The sequence below is a fragment of the Molothrus ater genome, chromosome 5 (genome assembly GCF_012460135.2).
Source record: "Molothrus ater isolate BHLD 08-10-18 breed brown headed cowbird chromosome 5, BPBGC_Mater_1.1, whole genome shotgun sequence".
In the NCBI taxonomy this organism is placed as follows: Eukaryota; Metazoa; Chordata; class Aves; order Passeriformes; family Icteridae; genus Molothrus; species Molothrus ater.
The window spans coordinates 49,482,752-49,507,078 of NC_050482.2; the positions used below are offsets into that span (position 1 = coordinate 49,482,752).

The 24,327-nt window shown below is 43.7% G+C and overlaps 2 protein-coding genes across 3 annotated transcripts in view; both read right to left on the reverse strand.

Annotated features, from left to right (window-relative positions):
• The window catches only part of SGSM3 (small G protein signaling modulator 3), a 29,981-nt gene extending 25,501 nt beyond the window's left edge, over positions 1-4,480 (reverse strand). The window contains exons 1-3 of one of the 2 annotated variants that reach the window (XM_054514785.1): positions 4,413-4,480; positions 3,578-3,627; positions 2,658-2,778 (exon numbers count right to left, since the gene is read on the reverse strand). The gene's annotated coding sequence lies outside the window, so the exon portion shown is untranslated. The remainder of the gene's footprint in view (positions 1-2,657; positions 2,779-3,577; positions 3,628-4,412) is intronic. The other variant, XM_036401739.2, reaches the window with a different exon arrangement.
• Positions 4,481-6,930: 2,450 nt separating this feature from the next.
• On the reverse strand, positions 6,931-23,801 carry ADSL (adenylosuccinate lyase). The gene is made up of 13 exons (XM_036401275.2): positions 23,584-23,801; positions 19,119-19,322; positions 17,986-18,030; positions 17,118-17,197; positions 15,185-15,356; positions 14,845-14,891; positions 14,366-14,456; positions 13,471-13,540; positions 12,273-12,420; positions 10,377-10,467; positions 9,427-9,516; positions 7,402-7,578; positions 6,931-7,079 (listed from the first exon to the last, which is right to left on the reverse strand). Exons 1-13 carry the CDS (start codon positions 23,737-23,739, stop codon positions 6,993-6,995), a joined length of 1,458 nt encoding a protein of 485 aa, XP_036257168.1. The 5' UTR covers positions 23,740-23,801; the 3' UTR covers positions 6,931-6,992.
• Positions 23,802-24,327: the final 526 nt, after the last annotated feature.

The following is a 24,327-nucleotide window of genomic DNA, read 5'->3' on the forward strand; positions in this document are numbered from 1 at the left end:
CTGGCTCCAAGGCAAAAAGCATGCCAGCTAAACATGAACTGCACTTCTATGGAGAACCTTTTGTTAGCCAAGACCCTTGGGATCAGAGGAAGAGGAGGAGTTTCCCCTTTCCCAGTACTCCCACTATTTGAGTGGTGGAAAGATATGTGACAGAAATAGAGAGTGCTCCTTGCAACTCACACAGGAGGATTACAGTCAAGTACAGAAACAACTGTTTTTGGGGTTTTCTATCTGCATCAAATGAAGTTAGAAAGAGAGGCCAGGATACAAACTCACAGGGTGTTAACTCTCACTGCACAGCAAAATTCTCCTTGCTTTCAACACAGGCAAGAAAACCTGTATGTGCCAAAAAAGGCAGGCCTGCAGTCACCCCAGTCTTCAAGGCTTAGGGTAAAGGCAATTCCTTGTTAAACACCATTATGCAAATATAAACCAAAGGTTTCTCATTAGTGTCTAAACACATCTTCTATGAGGGTTAAGTACTGCACAATACATGGGAATTTTCACCCAAATAAGCACAGTACCAAGGACCAAGGCACTTCTGCAGAGCTCTACAGAAATTTGTTTTCCCAAAAAATTTTCAGAAGTGTTGTTTACCTTCTGGTCCATTGCAAGACTGTAAGCCATGAGACGTCTGTGGAAAGCAATCAATCACAACTGTCCAGTTTCATTTGAATACAGAAACGTGAAAGAAAATATTCCTGGTAGAGATGTAGGGCTGTACCAACCAAAGAGAGGTTAAAAGACACTACTGACAGTTACTTAAAGTCAGGTATTACAAAGTCTTTTATATCACACCCCTGTCCTGAGTGGTGACAAGCACCATCACCAGCCCTGTAGGCTCACCCAGGTGGAAGTTTGATTCTCAAGCTGGTCTCATCCTACTGCTCCCAGTGACAATGGAACAAGGGCCTGAACAATGGCTCTTCCTTGATAGAGCCTCAGAGGATTGGCAGAGGTTTTGCTGTCATGGTTTGCTGTCACCTTGGTGAGGCACAGGAAAGGCTTGTTTCAGGTCACTCTCCTGCAGCTCCAGTATTCGCAAAAAAAGTCAGATTCACTTCACAGGACTCTAAGCAGGTCTTGTTTCATTTGGCTTCAGAAAATGGTTTTTAAGGCAAGTATATCCCACAGCATTCAAAACTTTTCCTTAAGGGCTTTGTCTTTACAGGAGTCAACTTTCTGAAGAGGTTAGTAACACTCAAACACCTCTCAGGACTGTTTGCAAAGCTCTTATCTAGCATGTCATGTTGGACTACTTAGATCTTGCTCCTGCAGAAATTTATGTGCACAGATAACTTAAGAGGAAAAAAAGCAAAATATACACGGATTGTTAACATTTGTAACAAAACAAGACAAAACCTCTGATATTTCCTGATTCTGTGAATCAGGAAGATTTCTTCTACAGAGAAAAAAAGAACTGTCAGGTTATGGACTTTCTTTCTATTCTCTGAATCATCAAATACTTCCCAGCCAGCACTTACTGGGCAGTAACAATGGTTCTTGTAGTCATACTAATACCAATTATTATGGTAATGCCCACCAGTTCTGTAAATGTTTGTGTGTTCCTCCCAACACTCTCTTCTCTTCACCTATCTCATAATACAAGCGTGCTTGCATTTCTTCCAGGGCGTTTTCCTTAAGTCAGGAACAAAATTGCTCTGTTACCAATGTAACTGGTTACACTCCAGTTTAAAAAAATTTGAGAGCTCCTCAAAGACAAAACAAATGTGGCAAGACAACATCCTTCTCTTCCCCACAGGGTGCCAACCGTAACACAGCTGACAAGTGGGATTTTCCACAGCACTCCCAGATACTCAGCCTGTGTAAGCTTTATGCATCAAAACCCTTGACCCTGGGATAAAAAGTGGCAGAGAAAGAAGTTTAGACAAGTCTTTGTGTGGCTGAGGACACAAACCTGAAGTACCAAAACATCTCAATCTCTTAAGGGACACTTAGGACACCACATCCACAACACAGAATGAAGCTGTTTGTTTACTTCCTCCTACTGGACAGTTGCAAATTCTCTGTATCTTATCCATTTGAATTAGGGTAGGATCTAGAATAGCCATTGTGATACAGATCACCAGCAAGGGTCACTGCTGATTTAGCTAGAAAAGCTGTAGGACCACATGCACCAAAATATAAAGCACCTCAACTTTACCACTGCAGATAAAGTTGCAATACTCCTTAGGATTTATTTTTTAAAAGTTTTTGCTGCTTCTGATGTGTTGGTGAGAAGTTTGCAATTAACAGCCAGGAAGAGGCATCATTCCAACCATTTCCAAAACAGTTACTGCCTCAAACACAGTATCACTGATTCCTTTGTCAAAGCATCCCAAATACCAAACATGGAAAACAATTTTGCAACACACAAATCAATTCGCCAAGAATGGGACTAAGACTGGCAGCTCTCACACAGATCTCTTAACCAATAATCTCTACTGCTACCATGTCACCTTAGGTAAGATATTAATTTTTAAAAGCCAAGTATTTTGATTATTGCCTGTCTTTTAATATCATCAAGGTTCTTTAGAACCTTATGGGAAAGTGACAGGTTAAATGCCCAGCAAAGAAGAAAAACCTAAACAACATTAGCAAAGACCCCTAAAACTGGAGAATTATTTCAGTCCTGAGCAAGCAGGTACTTTCCTCACCTCAATTCTATCATTCCCTGATCAGTGCAATTCCTCCAGAAATATGCCCCTCCTCTCTGCTGCCCCTCAGGAATTCCCTTCATCCTTCTTCAGAAGAAGAGTCACTATGAATGACATCTCCCTAAGAATATCAAACCACATTATCAAAATGTTATCATAAACAGGAATTAAAATAGTCAGTATTTGTCATTTCAATCTGTTAAATACAGAATGAACACTGTATTAACAAGACACAACCAGTCCCCACCCTGACCTCTTAAATTACATGCCATGCCTCTTCTCACCCTCTTCCTTCCCTTTTACTTTATGAATTCTCCAGAGTAGGAATTCAGCCTTCTTTTCTGCATAGGGACAGTCACACACACATTGTGTGGATCCAGAAATAAATAATGAAATTGAATTTTGTTCCAGGGGTTCTTTCCAGGCCACCACTCCAGACTCCATAGCAGCTGAAAAACTAACCTAGAATTCAGATTATCCAGCAAGCAACTATATCCTGATCAACAGCTCAGCAAAATCACAGCAGCGCCCCACTCCTGCTAGGCTGACAGTTCCTTCTTGAGTGATTTTAAGATCCAGTCTTGCACTACTAAAAACCCATTGATCTTAATTCCAGTAAGGCTGCTTCACTTTCCCGTCTATTTGCACTAAAGGATCCTCCATTTCCTCAAGGCACTGTTCTTCCTTTATTCCCACTTACCCCCATTAAAAAAAAAAAAAAAAAATCACAGCAAGCCATGAAGAGTAGGGCTGAGACATCATGAAGTAGGAAGCTGTGACATCACATAAAACCCCCACACACCAACACTGAAACTGACTTGTTTAGAAGGAAAGCACCTGCTTAAATTCAGCATCCCTCAAAAAAAAATTAGGAAGGAAGCAAAGCCACACATAGGAAATTTTTTCTGTCCCGCCCTTACCAGTTCTGTGAAGAGACATCAAGAGCCGTCCCGGAGCCCACAGCCACTGCCTGCAACGAGATTTAAATCCGCGTGACTGTGGCTCTTTGCTTCCTTGGATTTACATCAGCAGGTACGAAGAATTACATCTGCCTCCTGCTCTCCTTCTAACATTTATTACAGCTGACAATCACAGGGCCTGCAGCACGTCTATTTGTGCCCATTGCCTAGAGGATACTGCCATATTTCCATCTGTGTTTCGTGAGTGCTCCTTCCCCCCAGCCAGACAGGAGACAGACAGTCTCTCCTCCGGGGCACCTCCGAAAAGGCGCAGGCGTGCAGAGCAGCCGAGTATGGCAGAGCAGGACCCCCGGGAGTCGCAGCCAGGGGGGGCAGGAGAAGAGGCGGGTTAGAGGAGAGGCAGGTCCCGGGGAGCAGGGGGAGCGCAGCCGGGGGAAGCGGGGCGCAGGGAGAACGTGCCCCGGGCAGCGCAGACGGGGAAGCACAGTGTGAGTCACTCCCGGAGCCAGACCCTGCGTCAGCGCGGCCGGTGCGCGGAGCCTTCCTCGGGCCGGGGTCCCTCCCGGCTCCCCCGCCCCAGCCCGGCGAGCGGAGCCGCGGCCGCGCACCCCCACCCCGCACACGGCCCCGGCAGCGGGGCCGCCCCGGCGGCCTCGGCCCCCGCTCCGCCCGAGGGGCCAGCAGGGCAGGGGGGTGCCGGGGTGAGGCGTGCGCGGGGGGCGCCGCACAGGTGGCGCAGCCGCTGCTGGGGAGCGCCCCCGGCGCGGGGCTGAGAGCCCCGGGGGACGAAGGGCGGTCCCCGCCCGCCCCGGCACGCACCTGCCCCGGCACCCACCTGCTGCCGCCGCCGCCGCCGTCCCCTCAGGGCGGGCGCCCGGCCCCGACCCGGCGGCCCCACACGCCGCTGCCGGGGCGCATGCGCGGGAGGCGGGCGCGGCGCGCGGCGCGACGGGGGCTGTAGGCCGGGAAGGGAAGCGCGGCCCGGCGGGCGCGGAGAGGCGCCGGGATGGCCCCGCCGGGCACGGGCTGCAGGGACTTGCACCGAATAGCCCAAAGCGCGATCGGGCCTCACGACGCTGTCACGGAATCACAGAATCGATTAAGTTGGAAAAGCTCTCTGAGATCATGGAGCCCACGCTCTGAACGAACGCCACCATATCAAGCAGCCCATGGCACTGAGTGCCACGTCCAGTCTTTCCTTCAACACCTCCAGGGACGGTGACTCCACCACCCTGTCTAATCACCTTTTCTGTGAAATTCCTTTTAATGCCCAATCCGAATCGCCCCTGGTCCAGCTTAAGGCTATGCCTCTTGACCTGTTGCTGGTTGTCTGGGAGAAGAGGCTGACCCCCACCTGGCTACACCCTACTTCCAGGAAGTTGTAGGGAGTGACAATTCCCCTAAACATCCTTCTCTGCAGGATAAACACCAGCTCCCGCAGTTGCTCCTCATCAGATCTGTGCTCCAGACTCTTCACCAGCTTTGCTGCCCCTCTCTGGACTTGCTCCAGCACCTCACTGGCCTTTCTGAACTGAGGGGCTCAGAATTGGACACAGGACTCAAGGTGTGGCCTCACCAGTGCTCAGTACAGGGGGAGAATAAAAAGCTGAAAAGTTGAGAGCTGCTCCTGAAGCACTGCCTGCTGACCTCCTCCCAACACCCAAGCAGAGGGGAGAATTACGTCTCCGGCTGTTGCCACTGCCAGCTCTGCAGGAAAGTAGAAAGTCAGGTCCCAAACCGAGGAGTGGAAGTCTCCTAAAGGATTTGTTTATCATGCCAGTTTTCTAGGAGGATGACTTTTCCTCTGTACCACTGTTACTCATTTTAGAATTTCCGGGAAAGCAAATCCAATACCTCACAGCTGGCAGCCTCTACCTGACAAATATTATTTCCAATGATGAGAAAAGATACTGTTCCTCCTCTCCACACAGGGTTGGTAGGTTTTTTTTAAGGAGGAAAGAGGACCAAAAAATAAGGACTTACGCATCTGTCTGTTTTCTTTCTTGGCTATCGATTTGAGTAATAGCCTGAAAATGATGAGGGTTCAGTTAGAGTTATCCTTTTCAAACAGATGGCTAATTAAATGTTAATAGCACAAGCAAGCAAAATGTTTTAAACACCATCAAACTCGCAAATATTTGAGGCATTTTGAATGCCATATTCTAGGGGCAAGGTAAAGCCAGAGCAGTCTCGATGGAAGAAGATCACAGCCTGAAGCTTCCCACTGCTCTAAACTACTAAATAAAGACAAGCCTTACTAAAACATACAGTATTTTAAAAACCTCTTTCAACAATGATGATCTGAAGGACTGCAGGTAGCCTCTTTCAGTTAGTTCTGCTTTTTAAAATTCTCTTTAGCAACCACACTTCAAAAATCATCAAGTAATCCTTATCAAGTCACCTCTGAGGGTCTGAATAAATAAGAGGCCAGAGAGAGAGCTTTTCTACTGCACTGAAGCAGAAGAAATGCTCTGTGATGTAATAACACTGGAAGAAGAGGTAAGGGAATTATTCCAGATTAAGTCAAAGGGAAAAGAATTTGATCCACTACTGAATGTCCAGTAAAGCACAGACATTACAAAACGGATCATTCATGTCAGAAATAAGACTGAAGCTCTTAAACTTATCTGAAATTCAATGAATTCCAGTATCTTTTTCTTTCCCTATGAGACAAAGCTTGCAGTAGAGAGCAACTTTCACATGCCAGAGTCCACTTGCCACTCATTATCAAGCACCTACAGCCAAGGAACACAATCACAGCCAGAACACAATGACTGGTTTCTTATCAACACCTGTAAATACGATTTTCAGAAGCTACAGAGCCACAGCTACAGTATTAAACTAGGAAAGGAGCACTGAAGGAGCACCAGTTTGATGAGCCATGAAGTTCCATGGCCTCCCTCTCTCATTATTTCTAATGTTTTGGCCTCTTTGCTCCCCAAGTCACAGTACTCTGAAAGCCAGGACAAACTTCTCAAGTTTTGAGACACCTGTGGAGAAAGTTTCAGGGCATGGAAAGAAAGATGAAAATGGGAGTGGGCTCAGTTCCCCTTACCTCTGCTCTTCAACAAGTCAGTCCTACATGAATGTCAGGCAGCACCAGGCATTGCTCTTTAACAGCTGGCAGTGCTCTGTGAGGAACCAGTGAAGGTGCAGTGATAAAGTTACCTTGTCACAGCTGAGCGTTTCTCAGTAACTCAGCACACTATAGATGGAGGCTTGACCTCCATCAATAGTCAAAGACCTCCATCAAACAACAAACAAAGAATGAAAAGCCCATCTGGACTCAACGTGGCTGTATGCTCTGGGGGCTAAATGTACTGAAGAGCACCAAAATAACATGACACAGTAAATAGACCTGGGTCAATAAGGCTTTTATTATCTTCCTGTACCCACACACATTTGCAGACTATACCTAAAGTGCCAGTTCAACTTTCCCACCCATCTTGCTTTGGTATGGAATCAGCGCCGGTCTGACCTCCTCCTTCAGGAACTTGGCCACCTGTTCAAGATGAGAAAAATAAAATGAGGAAAAAGGACTTGCCTCCTCCTCCCCATTTGGACGTGCTTGTCTCACTGGGGTCTCTCTTTCACAAAGACACCCAACAGTCTGGTATGTCCAGGGTAAAAAGTGTGAAGCCACAGGGAAGAAAGACAAGAAAGCCAAGGAAATCAAAGGGGAAAAATGTGTCTGCCTTAGTAGTATGGCCAGAGTTATATAATATGTACACTCTGTAGCAAACAGTGTACATATTATATACAAAAGGAGGCAGGATTAAACTACACATTGCATTACAACCCACAGCCTCTTTCCACTACTTTACCTGTTGAGGAGCACGTCCAGTGAAGGAGGAGGGATCCAACAGGCTTTCGAGTTGTTTATGGATAGGGCTGAAGTAAGGATCAGCACGGACACGGGCAATGAAGTCATTATCGCCCCCTTCCTGTTTCACAACAGCTGCTGCTTGCTGAGAGAGAACACGAATTTTCTCATGGCAATCCTGTAGGTACAGGGAGAGGAAGATGGAAAAAGAAAAAAAGTCATTCCATTGCTATTGACAGCACATGTTCATCTCACCAACTTGGGTGGGAGGAAAAAATGTCTAAGTGTATTGCCCTGGACAGTGCAAAAAGAAGATGCAGTTTTGACTGCAGTGCTTTACATGCCACTGCATTAAAACAAGATTTTCTTCATCTTTTCACATCTGCCCTTTGAGGCTAAAACAGTCCGAATGTCACATACATTCTCTGCTGAACTATAATATAAACTAATGACATTGGAATAATTTATACTTCTTCAAATCTCCCAAGTACTCTTAGGAGTCATTCTAGGGTTTTGTTTTTTTTTTTTTTCCAACTGTAAATAATGTAAGCCTCTACAGATTTTGAAAAGGGAAAAGAAAAGAATCTGTCCAACTTAACAAGCAGTGAGACTTTGCAAATCATGGCCTACATAAGGATAGACTGAGGAAAAAAACCCATTCCTTTGGAATCAACTGGTAAGAATAAGGGAACCCAACTGTAGTCAGGTACCACCTGCAAAATCAGATATTGCCATGCTGGTCCTAAAATACAGCCATGTGACTGCATTTACAGCTATGCTGGAATCTTCTCCTTAAATGTATTGATCTTGATCAACAATAAGGACAAAAATAATCCTGCTTTCTCTATCCAAATGTCATTTTGCTTCACCACTGACCTGCCTCAGGTGAACACATCTATCTTTTGGATATTTAGGGGAGGGATCTGTTTAGTAGTGGGGAAAGGAACTGAGTTTCAGTGCTATGAGGTGGGAAAGCCTAGAAAATGTGCTGTTCCAAAGTTCCCGGCACACAAAACCAGAACATATGAATGTGAATATGAACACCTTCTACAAAGGTACTAAGCCCTATGGGTATGTAATTAAACAGCACCAGGAAGAAGGCAGGTCAACAAGAGACACAAATGAATCACAGAATGTGATTAGTCAGGAAGCTTACTCACTGACCCACTGACATCAGAAACACGGGGGGAAAAAAAAGGAAAAAATGATGTTTCCTGACTAATATAATGGGTGATTTGCCAGAAAACTGAAACCACATATATTCTGCTCAAAGCTTCTATCAAACCCTTCCATTATTCAAACACTTCCATTATTCTTGCAAGTTTCACTTCTATCCTTGATGTGGAAATAATCATAGAAGGAAAAATTATTATCTAAAAGGTAAATGAAAATAAGGTGTTTCATTAAGATGGAAATTTGATTATCAATTTTGACCTGAACTGTGAAATTAAATGATAAGAAAATATAATCTAATTGTGTCTGGGTTTATTTACTAAGAAAAATATTTAATTACAGCTTGCTTGAACACAGGAAGCTGAATGAAAGACTATAAACAAAGTGGTTAATATACTGTACTGAGTTAGGGAAGCATGACACATGAATGAGTGATTCAGAATGGTCTTGCTTTTTTTGTTAACAGTACTGATTCATCCTCTTTTAATTTATAAGGTAGCCAACTGCCAACATGTTCCATTTAAAGAAGCCTGGCCTGTGTTCCAAGTTCCTTCAAACACTTAAAAAAGGAAAACGCCTACTAGTATCAAACATAGGTCTCCCTCTTCTCCAGCACAGCCAGCCAGATTAGCTCAAACACACAGTGTTCCTAACAGAACACAGGGATCTCTACAAGTGCTCTCCCCTCAGAGAGCAGAGCCTGGCTTTGCAGCACCAGTGCAATACTAATAACTCTGTGGGAGCAGGTGAAGAGTGGAGAAAGGTGTGGTAGGACAAGAGCCCAGATACATTTGTTTCTCAGGAGACAAACATCAGGCTGTAAACAAAGGTAATTTGGACACTTCATTTGTACCTGACGATTGCCCCCAGCCTTCACCATTGCCATGATTATATTCTCTGTGGCCATGAACGGCAGCTCCTGCCGGATCCTTCTCTCAATCACCTTAAAAACAGACACACACAAAAAAAAAAAAAAAAAGGAAAAAAGAAACAGCATTATAGAAAGACTATAGGCGACTGAAAACTTTGCAGTGAAGATTTTTTCCTCTCCCCTTGAATCTCTGGGACTGGGCAATGGTGACAGAATCACAGAAAAGTTTGGGTTGGAAGGGACCTTTAAAGGCCATCTAGTTCAACCACCTGCAATGAAATCTTCAATTAGATCAGGTTGCTCAGAGCCCTGTCCAACCTCATGCTGAATGTTTCCAGTGAGGGGGCATCCACCATCTCTCTGGGCAACCTATTCTAGTGTTTCACCACCTTCTTTGTAATAAAATTTCTTTCCTATATCATCTGAATTGTCCCTCTGTCAGTTTAAAACCATTGCCCCTCGTCCTATTATAACAGGCCCTGATAAAAAATTTGTCCCTGTGATGCAAAGACACATTGTCATTTTGAACTTAGCTCTGGAAATCCAGATATTGAAGTTGATAATACTTAGAAGCCATATCTTGTACGAGACATTAGTTTGGAAAAGATGTCCAATAGTTTTTTTTAATCTGTACTAAGTTCCAGGACTGGATGAGATCTGTATAGACAGTATCATTCACTGCTAAGTTCTACAGATCTGTTCTGTAATTCAGGGAAAAATATCCTCTGTAACAACGTTTTGTATTTACTCTGCTTTGGCCTCACAAGAGGCCCCTAACGTATGTCCTACGACAGTGAGAATATGGCAAGAATAGGGCAAAATTCAGAAACCATTTGAACTAACATAAAAATGTAATTCTTGAGTGGGAGCATTTTTGTACACTTTGGCATAGTTGGAGCATTACCAAGGAGGTCCATTATCTCCTGCTTTACCTTTGGATACACCACAAGTCCCTCGGAGACATTCTGCAGTGTACTCAGAATGATGTCAGCTGTGAGGAAAGCCTCAGCCAGACAGACGCGCCTATGAGACACACATACCCAGAACCCTGGTCAGCAACAAAGCCATATTCCAGTCACCTCAGATCCTTCAGCTTCTGTAAGTAATGCTCTAAATAGCATCACTGTGGCCTAACACTGGAGCTATTCTCTTTTTTTTTTTTTTTTTTTTTCTTTTTGGACAGTAGAGACGGAGAGGGAAAAGGGTGAAGGCAGACATAGAAAGCTCCAAGATAATTCAGTGCTTACACAGATAGGAAACAGGGCAGAAATCTACAGGATCTTTCCCTATGTGCCCCTATGTGTTCTTTGCTGAAGTGTCTACTACTGATCCTACCCTCCTGCTGCATGCTCATGCTGTGCCTGGCTGTGCTCAGGGGAATTTCCAAGGGGATCCATGCATTTGGTGAGGGCTTCCTCCAAGAAACCAGCTCCTGGCCACAAAGGAGGCTCCTGACAAAAAGCAAAGGAGGGAAACAAGAGGAGTAGTGGGGCCTGAGCTGTATCAGGCAAAATGCTCTGCATCATAATGCAGCAAACATAGCATCATACATCTGTGACAGCAGGGCCTGGCCCATCCTAAACTGTCATCTTTTAAAATATCCAAGTTCTTGAACCTTGTGCTACATCTAAGCCCTCCAATTCTATCACAGTGCCTTAAAACAACTTTGCTGGATTGTAGATTGATTGAACTTTCTCTGGCTTGTTCTCCTTCAAGACACCATAGCTTTAACAAGAGCACAGATTTTTCTATTTGGTTAATGAAGTGGACAGATTAGTCTTTCTATTAGATGAGATGAAAATAAACACACCATATCAACCAGTATGCAATTTCTTAAATTTACATTGTTTTCTGCTGCCTATGCATCTCTTTTTTTAATGAGACTAGGAGCTGTGGAGTAAGGTCCCCCTGGGAAAAAATCTTCTATTTTTTCACAAAATGTTATGCAGGTATTATGTTTGTGGGGACATTTTAAAAATAACATTCTTGTCAGCAATCTTAACACTAATCTAGCATTAATTAAGCCAAAACTGCTGCTGTTCATTGTCTCACAGGTGCCATACCTTAGAAGTCTAGAGATTTCTAAGATTCTAAGAGATCAAATTCTGCAACAGAATATGACTTTGAAACTAAAATATTTCAAAGGTAGGCATGAGCTTTATGCAGATTTAGTACCAAATAAAAGATGGAAGCATTGAACTTAATTGCTGTAATTTACTTGATAATAATTGTAGATAACTTCTGCTCAGCTCAAAATAGTTGTAATGAAGAATTATAAAACAAAGCAAAATTTGCTGAGCAATATCCTAAAGACCTGCACATATTTTCATGAAACTTTTAAAAGAGTAGAGTTGTGCTCTTTCTCCAGGATCTGACTACTCCTTGTAAAGAATATTTTTCAAAATTAAAATATGCTTTTTTTTAGATTATTTGGAGGGTTAAGGTATTGGACTATTCTCCAAAACATGAAAAAAAAAAAAAAGCAGGGTCAAAAAACTGCATCCAAAATAAGGAGGAGAGTTTGAGAAATGTGAGTACTGTAATACTGTGCTATTGAAACAGGAAGACTATGAAAGCAATTTATTACCCTGGCTTCTGTATCCCTCCCTTTCACTGCTGGTTTACTTTACAAAAGATCTTGACATTAAAAAGAACCTAACAGTTTCTACCTGATGGTACAGAGGAAGCCAGTTTGTAGTCTCTAGGTTCTATTGAGACTGCTTTTTGTCAAGTTGGTATCTTGTGGATTTAGTTTAAAGGCAGTATTTTCTAAGAGGCCAGAGGAGCTTTCTGCACAAGGCCACCTGGAGAGCCCAGTGTGAACAGACCTGTTGGCACTGTCATCCAGCGTTCTCTCAAACCACTGCACGGCGGCCGTTTGCAGGGGATCCATCACCAGCGTCATCAGGTGCCGCGCGAGGCTGCAGCAGCGCTCTGAGCGCATCGGGTTCCTCTTGTAGGGCATTGCACTCGAGCCTGGCAAAGCAGGAACAGGGATGCCAACAGGGCAACAGAAGGGGTGCTGCATTAGGGGAGAAGAGATGAAGGTCCTCCCCCAGGAAAGGAAAATGTGTCAGGAATCATAGTGTCACTATAGGACACGAAACAACACGAGCACACACACCGCTGCTCTCAAGGTGAAGAAAAAGGGAAGTTTATTTTCTGACTCTAACATTTATAGTTTTCTAAAAGTGACAGTGGACTGGAAGGTGAAAGTGCCACCTCTCCAATGACACTGGACAAACTAACAGTCTATCAAATTTCTCTTCTTCCATAAAAGAATGCAAAACAATAAGTTATTTACAGAAAGTGTGTGAGAAAATTTGTTACAAGAATGTAAACATCAGAAAGCTAAAAATCTTAAAAAATCAGGGCAACATCATAGTTTTGACTAAAGCCTCAAAATACAACAATTTTCTATAATAACAAAAATGACACCACCATTTCCCCCTTCAGATCAGAAACATCTAAATGTGGGCAAAGAAAAAGTGAGATGACATTTTTGCAGTTCTGCAGAACAGGAGTACTACCACAAAAAAGGGACAAATAGTTTACTTTTTAATGTAGTATTTAGCACCATCTCTCTAGGCTACCCATGGCAATCTTAGCAGTGTTGGAGCCTCCATCTGCTCAGTAATACTGTCCTTCAAAGTCAGATGCTTACAGTGCTGCTTGTTGCTCTAGTGAATGGGTATTAAAATCATCCTCAGATCCAGGTCTGCCTCTCTAGGCAATGGGACACACATGGCTACTCCTCTTCTCCCCACAAACACAGGGAGTGCAAAAATACAAATCTGATTTTGATTACCTAATATCCAGAAACCTTTAGGTAAGGTGTTTTTTCTTTTTCCTTCCCCCTCCCCTCCTTTCTTTTTCTTTTAAAAGGATTGAAAATACTAACGATGTCAACTCCAGTTAATTTAAAGCAAATTCTGTCAGCGACATTTCTAAGTTTCTTTAAAAGGCCACACCAACATAAATGAAAAGACACATACACCAACCTAGGAAAACTCTCTCATCCCTTACCAATCTGGTCTTTCTCAAAAGGCTCCTCTATCTCCTTCAGGTTGGCCAAAAGACGAATGTCGGTGCAAATCTAGAAAGCAAGCATGAGAAATTAAAGAAACAGAACCAAACTGACACCCACCAATGTATCTTAGTGTTTGTGCTCTTGGAGAATCTTTGCATCTATGGGCAAGAAATAAACTAGGGGCAGTGGAAAATTTGACAAAAAAATTGATACTGCAATCATACTGCCAGGCCTAAAAGTGTTTGTCAAGACAACACAGAAAACAGCATGTCCACTGGATTGGATGGGAACTGGACTCCAGCAAGGGCAAATGTTTGCAGGGAATGGAAGACAGATCAGAAGAGAACACAGAAAACGCACAACAAACTTGCACAGTGATTTGCAAACACAGATAATGTGTGCTTACTGAACTGGGAAAAAAACCAAAACAGAAGAAAATACCACAGATCACTTTAGCCCAAGAGGAGGAAGAAGGAGGGAACAGAGATAAATCAATGAAAAGAATCCACAAGGACAGAGAGAAGAACACCATTATCAGAAAGGCAATTAACTAGGAGGAAATGGTGAAATTTAAGAACTCATACACCACTAGGAAAGACATTTACTCTAATTGGATCAATTTAGCGTAGATTAGACTAATATCTGGTGTGGGAGTTGTTAACCCATTTTAGAATCTGCTCAGTTAACTTGCTTTATTTGTCACTGGTTTTAAGATCTTTGAGATTTGAGTATCAGGCGTGTACCCAGCAGTGAATTTTCATGACCACAAAGAAGACAGCTGAACAAGGAACACCACTATTTATTAAGCAGAGCATTCTGCACCAAAGCACCTTCTCTTGAAGATCTGAAACATTTGTCCCTCTTCCCAATGTATAGAACTAGGGTGCTCACCTTGTGTATAGAAGCCCCCAGACTGGCCAACACGGCCAGGACTCCAATATCCACCTTGCGACTGTAGGTCTGCCCAGTGACCATGTAAGCCCTAGAAATAAGCACAGGAATTGAGTGTTCCAGGCAGACACAAGACTACTGCAAGACTTTGAGCAAGCAGTGACGTGGCTCTTGAAGTGGAGGGCTGTCATTCTGCTGGGATGAGAACAACTTTGGGTTCAGGCTGTCAATTTCTTGGGGCAGCATGCAGGTGCGAGAGAGGTAAACAGAGGAAAAGGGACAGCTGTGCTTTGACAGGGAGACAAGAAGAAGTGGCCGATTTACGAGGTGAAGTTTCATGCAGGAAAATGCAACTGGGAATGGAAGATGGCAAGGGGGAATAAGTGAACAGCAGCACAGATGTTGGTTTGGCAGCCAGGGGAATCTGGGCCAACACTACCAGCAGGAGTCACACACTGCTAAGAATGTGTGTTACATACCGCTTGAATCCTGCCTTCTCAGTCACTAATCTGTCCAGTTCTTCAACCTTGGGGTGAAGTGAAAAAAAACCAGAGCTCAAAATACAACGCAGCAAGGTCAGCAAGAGCAAAAATGGTCTTTGGTTTTCTCAGTTTACTGTCAAAAAATCTTCTACTTTCTGGGAAATATCCCATCCCAAATGCTGCTTACTTTCACAGAGCCTTGTCAATGAGCCCCAGAGGGATCAGGGTGACTTCGTAAATTTAATGCGAGAATCTCAATGTTCCCTCAAAGAAAGCAGCATTCCAGAGCAGAAAATTGCCAAGACTGTATGTCTGCACCCTGGGCTGTCTGACGTACTTTACTGTGGTCTCCCTCAAAGAGCTGCAAGAAGCTGGCTTGAGTGCCAGTGGTGCCTTTCACCCCCCGGAAGCGCAGGTCATCCCGAGCCCGCTCCAGGTTCTGCAGGTCCATGCACAAGTCTTGAATCCACAAGCAGCAGCGCTTCCCCACAGTGGTGAGCTGGGCAGGTCTGAAAACAATCAAGAACACAACATGACTCATTGAGGATTTGCCCAAGCACCACACTTCACTGCTGAGCCTGCCATTAAAAGTTCCCTACAGATTCAGCTCTATTGACTCATTTGAGCAGAAATTAACAGCATTTGGCTTAGGCAGAAGGATGTACCAATGTCAGCAGTAAATGGTACTGAAGATGTAATAATTTCTTTCAGGGATTAGATGGAATTACAGTACCAGAAAACAGCAATTCTGTGTTCAAGTGCCAGGCGGGTGCCCCCTGCCGGCGTGCAGGGGCTGTGCCAGACTGGGGGTGCATCCGTCCCCCACCCAATTCTGCTCACCCAGGGCATGGGGGGCATCCTGGCTGACTTACAGCACGGGTGTGAACTTCTCAGCACAGAGACATCTGCATTCACTTTGTGATTTTAAATGATTCCTCTCAGGAAACTTTCCTTTTTATTTATAAAAATGTGCTCCTCAGCCTCTGGGCAAACACACAAACAATGCTGTCAGCCAACACTTCTCGTAAGACCTCTACCTTGTAATAACTAACTGCAAGCTTCAGCTACACTTCAGTCCTCCTGAAAATGCTTTGAGGTAAAAACAGGGGTGTTTCTGGAAATCGCTTTCCAGAAAGTGAAATATTTCAAATTATCCACATGAACTCCGAAGAAAACCTCTATACTACTTCAAAAAGCCATACACACATGAACAATGTGCTCCTGATTAAGCTCAGACTTAATAAAAAGGAAGCTTGTAAGATCTGGAAGCAGGGACAGGCGATCCAGGAGGAATACAAAGAAACTATTCAACACTGCAGAGACGGGACAAGGAAAGCCAAAACCCACCTAGATGAATTTAGTATGGGATGTGAAAGGCAACAAGACAGGCCTCTGCAAGTACATGAGCAGGAAAAGGGAAGGCTACGGAAAACATGGATGTGATTGTGAATGGAGTAAAGGCCCTGCTGACAAACGATACAGAAAAGGCTGAGACATCAATTATGATTTCACCTTGTATACACTTCTTGAACACTCCTCTGTCCTCTCTCCAAAAGCCCAAATAAAACTAACACAGATATTCCTCCAAAAAGCTGTAGATACAGAGAGCTGTAGGACTAGAGCTGATGGAACCAACACTGCATATACAGCAAGATGATAAATCAGAGATCTGATGCTTTCACTTTCCTTTGGGAGAAAGGTTCAAGTGTCAGACATCGAGTCTGACACGACCTGTGCTTAATTTCTCTGCCTTTGCTGCTCCATATCACTGGGGTAGAAGACCCAGGCTTAGCTCATGGCATAATTTAATGCTTCTGAAAACAGTCTTCATGAAGCAGGAGATTAAACTACCGCAAGAACAGAACCACCCAGATCTCATTATCCTTTGACTCAGCATCTGTAGTAACAAGTAGCCATTAACAAAACTTTCTAGGCTGCAGCAGAAAATAACTTAAAGAAAAACAAAGAAAATCTGACTGGAAGACAGGCTTACTGCAATTCCCAGTCATGCTTTTTTGAAACAGCCCAGAACATGCACATCTGTGTTTTCCTGGAAGTCATCCTCTATTTGTAGCTGCGTTGAAGCAATTGCTGACAGCTAGTCAAAGCAACAGTCCAATTTCCTGAACAAGCCTGGAGTCAGGCACATATGCCTTTTCTGAACCATCAACTGGTCAGAAATGGGAAAAAGGATGGCAAAAGAGCAGTGCCAGGTCAACTTAATCAAAGCACAGACAACAAAAAGAAAGCAAAGGCTGATGGCTACTTACTGGTAGTGAGTGAAGCCCAAAGCAGGCATGTCAGCATACTTCTCAGCAAAGTCGGCCAGCCGGCTGATCACCCTTGCGAGCTGGTGGAAGCAGGAAGGATAGAAAAGAGGTGGAATAAGAGAGGAAAAAACCCCAAACAACACAGAAGTTCACATGCTTAAGCACAATATTGTGAGAAAAAGGGGAGGGAAACCACTGTGCAGGAAGGGACCTTGAGGGGCAACTCTGCAGGCCCCTCTAAATGTAGAATATGGCGTGTTTCAGTTTTTAAGGGCATGCATGCAATTTCTGCTTGCTACAAAACTCAATCAAGAGCTCACACAAGTCATTGGATTTGAGCTCAAACTAGTCTAATCTTCATGCCCAACCCAATCCTGCAGTTGGTTCATCCTTGGGTATTTTCTTTATTCCTAGAACTGGTCAGAAATAAAGCTGCTTGGGCTATAACTGACACATGTACAATCCAGGGCAAATTGGATGCCAACTCATTCAAGGTCAGATTGGCACCACTGCACTACACTCCTACTATATCTGACCTCAGAAAAATGTTTTATATAGTTTCTTGAATGCTGACAGACTCCTAGGAATATAGCTAAGGATAAGACTAAGATAATCCTGAAAGCAATACAGCTCTATTGCTATGTAGTACCTGTGGCACAGATAAACAAGGAGCTGCTTATAATTCCCACTGTGAGCCAAAAAGCTCTGGGAAAACACTTGAGAAAGGAAAGAAAGGGAACTTCACTTTTTTGAGAACAACCCAGACAGACAACTCCTCCTAGTTTCCCACAAAGTTTTAGGAAAATCCAGTTAAACACAGGACATGAATGCTCCCCATTTCTGAGACACTGCAGAACCACCTTCTCACCTTGGGCAGCAGGAGGTTAAACCCATCACGGAGGACAATCAAATCCTGCAAGAAGCAAAGAAACGAACTTTGGGCCATGTTTAAAGGATCAGACATAACCATTTCTCTCAGAGATGACACGGATGATTCAAAAGTTTCCTCTTAAATGATTTGCTTTCCTTCTTATAACAGAGGTTGCACTGCACTTGCTTATGACAAATATGCTGGATCCACCATTGCTGCTTTTATATGGTCCATGGAAAGTCATAAGTGGTGGAAGACCTGATTCCACCAAGTACCTATGAATGATTATTTTGAGGTCTTGGGACTGCCCATGGAATGACAGACTAAATCATATGGTCCCAAGTGGAAAATACAGGCACTGTAGGCTAAAGACAGCAGAAAAGTAAGTGGGCTGATGAGGCACCAGTTGTCCTTTACTCCTTCTTTTGAAACTGAGGTACAGCTGGGCAAGGTGTCACAAGGAAGATGGTATTATCCAAAAGCTAAACAGGTTTGCAAAGGAGTAGAGAAAAAATAATCACAGAGCAGCTTCTCATGCAACAAAAGCAGCTGTGAAGTTGCAATGGCTTGAACAGTGGAACAGCAACATATACTGAGATATAAGGCTTCAGTTTGCTCTCTGTTGTAGATGAGGTTCTTCACAAGTATTTTACAGCTCTGTAGAATGGTAGTACTTCCTTTTAACTTAACACACTGATCCATTCTCTTCACTACTGAAAGGCTTGTTTTCCCCTGAATTACGCAGGGGTTCCAAGTAGCAACTGAAAGCTCATGGACCTTGTTCTGCAAGTCAGTGAACTCTTGTCACAGGGGTGTAACTGATAAATCACACAGTTCACATGTTTCTTCATGCATTTGCAACTCCCCTCTTATCTCCTTGAATATTTGACATGCAAGCAGAGGTTAGGGAACAGTTTCCAGATAAATTTTACTTCACATCAGAAGAAAGAAGGCAGCTGGAGCTTGCTTTCCTAGGGTAGCCATGCTAAAGAACTGAACTAACTTCAACAGTAAAATGAACAAAAATGACTGAAAAATCCACGTAATATTTTATAAAGAGCTATAAAATAAACAAATGTAGCTTTGTTTAACCCAGCTCTGCAGGCAGGGAACTGGAAATGCACTATTACCGTGTTATCCCCTACGTAGCAGGAGGTTGCTCCAAGATGGATGATGGCTGCAGCTTTTGGACAGCAGTGGGCAAAGGTGTGCACGTGGGCCATCACATCGTGACGCAGCTTCTTCTCCTCCTCCGCTGCCATCTTGAAATCAATGTTGTCCAGATTTGCTTCCATCTCCCGTATCTGCTCATCTGTGATTGAAAGCCCAAGTGACTGCAAGGGGAAAAGAACTTTCATTGCATTTTCTCTTTACCAACAAATGGAGTCAGAAGCTGTTTAAGTAATTTAGTCCCGTCTGACATCTCCCAGAAGTGTGACAATTTGGTATAAGCGAGCTGTAACAGCAAATGCTTTCATTCTAGGGCTCTCCAGCCTTTTCCAATAGGACAGGACAGTGTTCATTCTCAGATGCTCCTCTTGGGCTTCATACCTTCCTCAATCATGTAACATTCCCGTGAAAACTACAAAAATTAAAGTACATGGGGAAAAGTGATATAAAAATAGTATAGTTTGAACTTCTTTTAATGAAGTTTACCTTTTGGTTAAAGAAAAGTCCAGCTAACATGCGACTAATAGCTTGTGTCAGGAAAAACTCTCTGGACCACAACTAAACCTACACAACTATAAACTGGGGGCTTAAAACATACAGAAAGGTGTATATGTTTTATATGTTTGTACCTTTTCAAAAGTCCTGTAGTACCTCATCTCAGACTGAATATGAAACCTTGTGAAATCAGTTGATCTGGCAGAAGGAGATGAACGCTCCTAGTTCATATTCAAAACTAATTGCTAGAGCTTTTTAGCAAGCTGACTTAAAAACAAAGATATCCAACCACAGATTATACACTGGTGCAATCCACTAAGATGAGAAAAATGTCTTTTTGTGATACTGAGAAATTAAAAGTCTCACAGTGAACTTGGTATTACTGCCTTTTCCAAATTAAAATACTATTGTTCTGTGCAAGAGTGATGAGAAATCATCAACCAGGAGGCTTCCAGGATTCAAAGAATTTAAAAAACTGGTTCTGTTCAGAATCAAACTGACTGAAAAAATGGTTTGCAGATATGGAACCTGGAACTGAGTAAGACAGCAAGTGAAGCAGATGTGTTCTCAAGGACCTCATCAGATAATTAGTACCCAGACTTACACTGCCACAAGTATATACATACCCATGAGTGTCCAGCTAAATGGGGAAAGGCACCTGGCCCCAGACTGCTGCCTTTGAGGTGCACTGGTATAGACTGCAACTGCCTAAAAGCACAGGCAGCTCAGCAGGCAATGATTCTTGTGCCAAGATTAAAATCTCATGCCTTGCTCAGACATCCGTGATCCTCTGGGAAAAGCTGACCACGGTACACAGTCACACAGAGAGGAAAGGAATAACCTCCCAAAAGTGACAACTTGACATAGAACACGTGCAAGCTAGGGTAGTGCCAAGACAAATGATGTTCTCATCTGTCCACAAACATGTGAGTCTCTTCCCTATGAGTTTTTGCTGATACTGACAGTACCTCGGGAAGAAAACAAACATCCTTCAAACCCGTGTACCTAAGAAAACCAAGTAGGAAAACTACATAAGGAAGAACACAAGGTTTTTCCCCAAAGCACCACGGCTCAGTGAAGTCAGTGATGAGCTTTCTGGACTGTGCTTTTAGGGTGTCATTCTTCTGAGACTGTCCCAGTATTTTGATGTGCCACTCTAACAGCTCTGACTGCTCATCACTTTTCCTAAAGGACGGGGCAGAACAGGCAGATGATGTGGCACAGCTCCTGCACACAGAATGAGAACACCGTGTTGTCCATCACATAAAGAACATGTGACAGAAAAACAATGAAACCTAAACTGGACAGAAAAAACAGATGGAGGGTTACTAAAGAAAGAGAGAAAACATTTATATTTCCTATGTGCAAAACATATTTTAAGTCACTTTGATGCTGCAGGATGTCAAAGCTACTTCTACGAAAAGGGAGAACTCCAAGAAATTTGTACTTGACTTTCTGGTAAAATTAAGTCAAGAGTTCAAGATAAAAAGTGTTAACAGAAGAATCGTAACACAAAGGAATTTATGCAAAAAATTAAACTAGTGTTTTGGGATGGGTATAAATTCAGACACCTCAGCTCTTAACCCAAATTTTAAATACTGTCAATTGGGAAAAATAAGTTTTTCTTACTAATCCCACACTTTGCTAAGCCTGCTCTTTCAAACTCCTGCCTGCTGAAAGGAGCAAAACACTGTATAGACTTTCTGCCAAATTCAGTTCCTACTGAAATAATTCTTTCATTCTTATCTCACATACTCCAAGTGGACCACTTGAAAATTTCACTTATTAAGTAGAGTGAATATTGAAGCCATCTGCCCGGCCCTACACTTTACCTAAAATTTTATCACTAAGCTGCATGTCTTCTGTCTTACTACTCCCTGCAACTTTAAGAAAACCTATGATTAGACCTTCCTAGATCTGATTTGTCAGAAGACAAAAGGAAGTATTGCCCAGAGTTCATTTGTTACTGTTTGGTTTTTAATGTATCTGAAAAGATAAGCTATGTATCTTCAAAAACAAGCAACACATTAATATCTTGGAAGTGAGGACATGTGCTGCAGTAAATTGCCACAGTTCATTTATTACCTGGTATTTGAGTGGGTATTCTTTTTCATAGAAATACTATGCATCTTCTACAAGGAGCCTAAAGAAACTGTTAGTATGTGTAACTAACTGACCACTGACAGAGATAACAGGTGCTGGAAGTAGCTGACTCTCCCTTCTTTTTAGTCCAGAGCTGACATTAGATTACAAGCTGTTCTGGAATGAGGAGCCAGATAAAAATAGTAGTCTCCTCTTCCCACTATGAAAAGAGAGCTCAAGAAGTTGTAAGACCTATCTCTACTTTCTGGGAACAAAAGTCTGGGGCGGCAATGGGAGGCAGAGCAAGGGCCAATAAATGGGGTAGCCCGGAATTCAGGGCTTGGGAATGGAAACCTAAAAGCCCCATACTGGTTCTTCCAAGCAGATTGTTTTCTCCTATTGGGCAACTCACATATTCTGCTCTCGAACAGAAGTAAAAGTGATGATTACTTGATGGAATCAATACAACAATGTTTAAATTGTCATGCTTTGAACATGCAAAGCTCCTCAAGCATGCATTCATAGCATGGACACTTTCTGCGCCAGATGAGATTTGTAGCTTTCTCACTCAAGCATCTGAACTGCGACAAAATCAGGCATGCAGTACTTTGGAAAGTGACTCCTATTTAGCACAGCTGTATAATTGCATCTTCAGGTTCTGAAACATCACATTTGGTCCAGGATATTATTGACAATGCTGTGTAGCGATACTATCCTTGCATGGAGAAGGAACATGGTAATGACATTGTGCACTGTAATGACATTCTCCAGCATGGCGCTTCTCTGCCTTTGCACTCACAGTAACAGCCAGACCTAGAGCTTGAATTGCTTCTAACAATCCCAGGGCTTTGAAAAGAGAAATTGGACTCCCTACAAAACAAATAGGCTCCTATTGAGTCTGAAAGCTAAAGCCTTTGACTGTCAAAAACCTGGTAGGAGTCACAAGGAATCAAGTCAGGTGCAACTTAAAAATTGTCTTAATTAAGATGTAATAATAGCTGTACATGTATCCCTTTTCAGGACCAGAGTCAAAGTCAAAAAGTTTAGCTTTAAGTGCACATTAAAAAAGTCATCTTCATGTCTTCTACTAACACAACAGCATGCAATCATATGGACATACTCTGGACAACTCATACTCAGTTGTTGCTTCCTAATACTTGAATTAATAATACACACTACCCATTTTTTTTTTTTTTTTTTTTTTTTTTTTTTTTTTTTGTGGCACTCAGCCTACCAGAAACATCACAAGTACTTGCGGGGTAAATGTACTGCTCACTTTGGCCAAAAGTAAACTTATCTCGGAAAAAAAGGGCTATCTGACAACAACTGGCCACAGATGCAGGGGGTGGTCCGGCTGGCACGGACAGACAGCCATCGGATTGAATGGACAGTGCACCTCACCCGTCACACCTCCTGGAAAGCAAACAGCTGAGCGCTGGGGAAGGACACCGTTGTTTACTCAAAGGCAACCCCTCACCAAAAATTGCTTAGCAGAGCTTTTACAAAACCAATTTTACAGCGAAGGCAAAAGTGCAAGGGGGAGGGTAGGAGGGGAGAAGAAATGATTTGCTGAGGGGCGACAGGAGGGATTGTGTACAGAGGGCTGGATAACCCTGAACTCGCAGAGCCCCCACCCCTCGCAGAGCCCCTTTGCTCCCCGGAACGCGCCGAAGGGGCGCCTGCAAAGTTACTCGGGTCGGTTTCCCGACGATAGCTCCGGGAAGGTACGGCCGATTCCCGGGCCCTCATCCGCCAGAGCCCTTAAGGGAATGGGGACGCGAAGACGTCCCGGCAGCGCTCTCCCCCCGCCCCGGGCCGCTCTGCCCTCAGCGCCCGTCCCGCCGTTACCTTCTCAGCCTGGGCGAGGTAGAGCCAGAGGCGGCGCCAGGTGCTGAACTTCTTCCTCTCGCTGAAGTTGTAGGCCATCTCGGCGCTGGCGTAGCGCGACACCAGCGGGGAGCGGTACCGCGCCATCACGTCCTGCTCCTCTGCGGGGGCCGCCATGGCAGCAGCGGCGGCAGCAGTACGGGACAGCAGCGGCAGCGGTAAGGCACGGCAGCGCAGCGGTAAGGCACGGCAGCGGCAGCGGCGCGGCCCGCGGGATAAGGGCGGGCGGAGGCCCCGCCCCGCGCCCTCAGCGCGCCCGCCCCGCCCCGCCCCGAGCCCGCGGCGGGCCCGGCGCCCCCCCGCGCCCGGAGGCCAAAGCGGCCCCAGGGACCCCGACACGGCCGCGGGACACAAAACGTGCACAAAACACGAGCTTTAAATGCTTAGCAGCCAAACACATTTATTAGTATTTTTTTTCTTTTTTTCCAGGAACCCAAAAATAGTTTGTAGTTATAATGTAAGCAACTGAGTTGCACATAATACAATCATATCTTTCAAAAAAACAAACAAACAAAAAAAAAAAACAAACCAAAAAAAAAAACCAAAACGAAGAAAACAAAAAACCAAAAAAGCTGTTTAAAAGCCCAAAAAAAAAACCTTCAGAAAACTTATATATAAGTATTACACCATCTCTCAGTTTCAATGAAATGACGACGACTTAATTCTTTATTACTCTTAACTTGTCACACTCCAATAAAACGTCAC

Coding starts and splice junctions, on each gene's coding strand:
- ADSL (XM_036401275.2), bottom strand. CDS start 23,739: ATGGCGGCCCCCGCAGAGGAGCAGGACGTGATGGCGCGGTACCGCTCC. Junction 18,031..19,118: donor GCTACGTAGGGGATAACACG/GTAATAGTGCAT, acceptor TGCTTCTTGCAG/GATTTGATTGTCCTCCGTGA. Junction 12,421..13,470: donor TTTTGAGAAAGACCAGATTG/GTAAGGGATGAG, acceptor CTGCTTTGCCAG/GCTCGAGTGCAATGCCCTAC.